This window comes from Palaemon carinicauda, chromosome 16, assembly GCF_036898095.1.
Source record: "Palaemon carinicauda isolate YSFRI2023 chromosome 16, ASM3689809v2, whole genome shotgun sequence".
NCBI classification, from domain to species: Eukaryota; Metazoa; Arthropoda; class Malacostraca; order Decapoda; family Palaemonidae; genus Palaemon; species Palaemon carinicauda.
Genome location: NC_090740.1, coordinates 1,979,451 through 1,985,144, shown reverse-complemented (window position 1 = coordinate 1,985,144; position 5,694 = coordinate 1,979,451). Strand labels below are relative to the sequence as shown.

Below are 5,694 nucleotides of genomic sequence, written 5' to 3'. Positions count from 1 at the left end.
TTCTCTAGTCTTGGGTAATGTCCATAGCCTCTGTACCATGGTCTTCCCGATGTGTGCCTGAGTGTACCCTCAAGCAAGAGAGTTGTACCCCAAGACAGTGGAAGACCATGGTACAGAGGCTATGGCATTACCCAAGACTAGAGAACAATAGTTTGAAGGACACTCCAAAATCAAACCATTGTCCTCTAGTCTTGGGGTAGTGCCTTAGCCTCTGTACCATGGTCTTCCACTGTGTGCCTGAGTGTACCCTCAAGCAAGAGAGTTGTACTCCAAAGACAGTGGAAGACCTTGGGTACAGAGGCTATGGCATTACCCAAGACTAGAGAACAATGGTTTGAAGGACACTCCAGAAATCAAACCATTGTTCTCTAGTCTTGGGTAGTGCCTTAGCCTCTGTACCATGGTCTTCTGATGTGTGCCTGAGTGCACCCTCAAGCAAGAGAGTTGTACCCCAAGACAGTGGAAGACCATGGTACAGAGGCTATGGCATTACCCAAGACTAGAGAACAATGGTTTTGATTTTGGAGTGTATACTGAACTTGTGATGTTTAATACTGCCACCCTGTAACACATGATAACACCCAACCTAGCTACTATCCCAACACACCTCTTTCTCCATTAAGGGTTTAAAGGCCTCTCATGAATGGCAGAGGCAAGGGACAGTTACATTGCCCCATCAAGCAGGACAATGCCATAGAGACTGACCATATCACAAATGATCAGCTTCCAAGCCCCCCTCTCACAAGTTTAGAACCAAGGAGGGCCAGGCAATAGCAGCTGATGACTCAGCAGATAGACCCTATAAGCTCCAACACCCGCCCCCCCATCTTTATGGTTAGTGCCATAGCCTCTGTACCATGGTCTTCCACTGTCTTGGGTTAGAGTTCTCTTGCTTGAGGGTACAATTCAGGCACACTATTCTATCTGATTTCTCTTCCTCTTGTTTTTTAAAGTTTTCATAGTTTATATAGGATATATTTATTTTAATGTTGTTACTCTTCTTAAATTATTTTATTTTTTCCTTCTTTCCTTTCCTTACTGGGCAAGTTTCCCTGTTGGGGCTCCTGGGCTTATAGCATTCTGCTTTTCCAACTAGGGTTGTAGCTTAGCAAATAATAATAATAATAATATAATAATAATGATAATAATACGGATGGTGTTTTTGCAGTGACCGAAGGAACTAACAAATTCTGCTTTTCCTCAGATTCTGGGCCTCATCGGTAAACATTGTCCCGAGCTGCGTGAACTGGACATCTCCAACACACCATTCACAGAGGCGGGACTGACCAGGCTGTGTTATGACACCGACAACGACGAACCGATGTGTCAGAAGCTGGTGAAACTCAGTGTCATGGGCTGCATCATAAGCGCACGTCCCGTCAGCTTCCTCCTTCAATACATTCCTAATTTGAGAGAGATTGATTATGATAACATATTTGAGGTGAGGCAAATCATTGTGGGTTTTTTTTTCTGTCTTGTGATAGTTTGTGTTGTTATGTTGATCAGATAGTAGATACAAGTCTTTTATTGTTATTATTACTGTTATTATTACTAGCTAAGCTATAACCATAGCTAGAAAAGCAGGGTCTATATCAGATAGTAGTTACAAGTCTTTTATTATTATTACTATTATTATTACTAGCTAAGCTACAGCCCTAGTTAGAAAACCAGGGTCTATAAGCCCAAGGGCCCCAGCAGGGAAAATAGTCCAGTGAGGAAAGGAAATAAGGAAACAGATAGAATATTGTTCCTAAGTGTAGCCTCAAGCAAGAGAATTCTAACCCAAGACAGTGAAAGACCATGGTACAGAGATATCTGATATAAGATACAGTAATTTAGATTACCTTCTTCGTGACTTTATAGATATATGGTTCATTCGAATTTTTCTCAATACAGCTCATACAGTAAAGATAATTTATTATGACAAACATTTTTACTCATGCAGATAACCTTATTTTGTTAATAACGTCAGTCCAATTTTTCTCAATACGTGTTTTTAAATGTCGGGTGAAGTGATATCAACATTCTATATAGGCTACCCTTTTTAGCTTAATAGATATCTAAAATTAATGTTATTAAAATTGCTAAAATGATTATTATTAAGGTAAATAAAATTATTATTATTAAAATAACTGAAATGATTATTATTGAAATAGCTAAAATTATTGTTATTACAATTATATAATTGAATCACACAAATACATTGCATTAATCCAGCACAATGAACAATGACTTACAAGAAGGCAATCCATAGCCATCAGATTAAATATAAACCTTTTTTGTATTTATTTATTTTTAGGTCTTCGGAGTCATGAAGGACTGGGGGCTAACACTGGATAACTTAGACACCTGTCCCAAATATCAACTGAGAATCTTGAACTCGACCAACGAATATGTGGATCCTTTCGACGTCCATATTGCCTGCACCTTGTGTCCTTATGCTACGGTAAGCAGGAAGCGCTCCTCCTCCTCCTCCTCCTCCTCCTCCTCCTCCTCCTCCTCATCATCATCATCATCTCCTCCTGCACCTCATTACGCAAAGGACCTCGATTAGATTTCCCCAGTCGTCTCTATCTTGAGCTTTTAAATCAACATTTCTCCTTTCATCATTATCTCCTCCTACGCCTATTGACGCAAAGGGCCTCGGTTAGATTTCCCCAGTCGTCTCTATCTTGAGCTATTAAATCAACACTTCTCCATTCATCATCATCTCCTCCTGCGCCTATAGACGCAAAGGGCCTCAGTTAGATTTCCCCAGTCGTCTCTATCTTGAGCTCTTAAATCAACACTTCCCCATTCATCATCATCTCCTCCTACGCCTATTGACGCAAAGGGCCTCAGTTAGATTTCCCCAGTCGCCTCTATCTTGATCTTTAAAATCAATACTTCTCCATTCTTCATCCCATACTTCACGCTTCATATTCCTCAGCCATGGAGGCCTGGGTCTTCCAACTCTTCTAGTGCCTTGTGGAGCCCAGATAAAAGTTTGGTTAACTGGACTTTCTTGGGGAGTGCGAAGAGCATTCCCAAACCATCTTCATCTACCCTTCACCGTGATCTCATCCACATATGGTACTCGAGTAATCTCTCATACCTTCATAGACTAATAGCACTCATAGCTGTTGTTATCTTTTTATTTTAAAACAACTCACTCATGTTATTATATAGGTGTTATTAAATGCTATATAGTACTGCGTGGTAATACTAGTAAATGCTGAAGGATAAGTGATACTCGGAAATATTCTGAAATACTAGAAATATGCTCACATTATAGCTTTGTTTTTTGAGTCAGAAGTTGAAATATTAATATTTTTAAGAAAATTCCACTGCTTGTGTGTATACATATAGACATATATACTATGTATGTGTATATATATATATATATATATATATATATATATATATATATATATATATATATATATACATATATATATAGCCTATACACGTATGTGTGAGGGAAATATTATTATTATTATTATTATTATTATTATTATTATTATTATTATTATTATTACCACCAGAACTTCACCTTGAGCAACGCCTACGTCGAGAACGAAGTCCTATACAAGGTCATGACCCTTGAAAACCTGACGCACCTCCGAATCACTAACAGCGAAGGGCTCACCCTGAACTTCCACGAGGGCATCCTACCAGTGCTGACGGTCAAAGGTCATCAGCTGCATTCGTTGTTATTGGCTAACTTTACTTCCATAGATATCGCAGGTGAGAACTTCGGTTATTCATCTGAATGTTGGAATTATTTGTGTTGTTTATACTGCAACTTCTATCTCCGAGACATTTGACACGATGCTGGCTTAATCAGAGCAGACTGGTGTGGACACTTCAAATCCATTTGGGAGATGAAAAAAAACTGTACGTAGGTATAGGTACAGTGGTAACCTATAGGAGCATTGCAGTAAATTTATCTCTCTCTCTCTCTCTCTCTCTCTCTCTCTCTCTCTCTCTCTCTCTCTCTCTCTCTCTCTCTCTCTCTCTCTCTCTCAATATCATCATTTTAAATCCATTTGGGAGATGAAAGAACTGTACGTAGGTATAGGTACAGTGCTAACCTATAGGAGCATCGCAGTAAATTCTCTCTCTCTCTCTCTCTCTCTCTCTCTCTCTCTCTCTCTCTCTCTCTCTCTCTCTCTCTCTCTCTCTCTCTCTCTCTCAACAAATGCAGCTGTTTCTAGTCCAGCGCAGTACAAAGACTTCAGATTTATCCTTAATAATATCTGGGGTTTTTAAGTTGAACAGGTTGGCATAAGACTTTTTTCTTAGTTTATGTATGACAGATCTATTTTAACTTTATTGATTTTGAAATAATTTTTATTAATTATTCAGTCAGATCTATTTTAACTTTATTGATTTTAAAATAATTTTTATTAATTATTCATGTCAGATCTATTTTAACTTTATTGATTTTAAAATAATTTGTATTAATTATTCACTACGTATCGTGTAGTTTATTCATTTCCTTATTCCCTTTCTTCACAGGGTTGTTTTCTCTTAGCCGCTAAATATGTCGATACTTGAGATTTTTATCAATTATTCATTACGTATCATGTAAATTATTTAGTTCCTTATTTCCTTTCTTCACAGGGCTGTTTTCTCTTAGCCACTGAATATGTCGATACTTGAGATTTTTATTAATTATTCACTACGTATCGTGTAGTTTATTTATTTCCTTATTCCCTTTCTTCACAGGGCTGTTTTCTCTTATCCACTAAATATGTCGATACTTGATATTTTTATCAATTATTCATTACGTATTGTGTAGTTTATTTATTTCCTTATTTCCTTTCTTTACAGGGCTGTTTTCTCTTAGCCACTAAATATGTCGATACTTGAGATTTTTATCAATTATTCACTACGTATCGTATATTTTATTTCCTTATCCTATTTCTTCACAGGGCTGTTTTCTCTTTTCCACTGAATATGTCGATACTTGGGATTTTTATCAATTATTCATTACATATCGTGTAGTTTATTTATTTCCTTATTCCCTTTCTTCACAGGGCTGTTTTCCCTTATCCACTAAACATGTCAATACTTTAGATTTTACCAATACATTAACTTATGTATATATTCTTAAGGCATATACTAATATATCATATTCTCCCATTGATTAAATTGAATCGTATCGTATACTTTATTTCCTTATCCTATTTCTTCACAGGGCTGTTTTCCCTTATCCACTAAACATGTCAATACTTTAGATTTTACCAATACATTAACTTATGTATATATTCTTAAGGCATATACTAATATATCATATTCTCCCATTGATTAAATTGAATCGTATCGTATACTTTATTTCCTTATCCTATTTCTTCACAGGGCTGTTTTCCCTTATCCACTAAACATGTCAATACTTTAGATTTTACCAATACATTAACTTATGTATATATTCTTAAGGCATATACTAATATATCATATTCTCCCATTGATTAAATTGAATCGTATCGTATACTTTATTTCCTTATCCTATTTCTTCACAGGGCTGTTTTCCCTTATCCACTAAACATGTCAATACTTTAGATTTTACCAATACATTAATTTATGTATATTCTTAAGGCATATACTAATATATCATATTCTCCCATTGATTAAATTGAATCGTATCGTATACTTTATTTCCTTATCCTATTTCTTCACAGGGCTGTTTTCCCTTATCCACTAAACATGTCA

At 36.4% G+C, this 5,694-nt stretch overlaps 1 protein-coding gene across 1 annotated transcript in view; it reads left to right on the top strand.

Annotated features, from left to right (window-relative positions):
- Positions 1-1,207: 1,207 nt before the first annotated feature.
- Positions 1,208-5,694, top strand: part of LOC137654891 (uncharacterized) — a 12,673-nt gene continuing 8,186 nt past the window's right edge. The window contains exons 1-3 of the mRNA XM_068388804.1: positions 1,208-1,441; positions 2,300-2,446; positions 3,525-3,726. Of these exons, the coding sequence (XP_068244905.1) occupies positions 1,322-1,441; positions 2,300-2,446; positions 3,525-3,726 (469 nt within the window). The 5' untranslated portion in view covers positions 1,208-1,321. The remainder of the gene's footprint in view (positions 1,442-2,299; positions 2,447-3,524; positions 3,727-5,694) is intronic.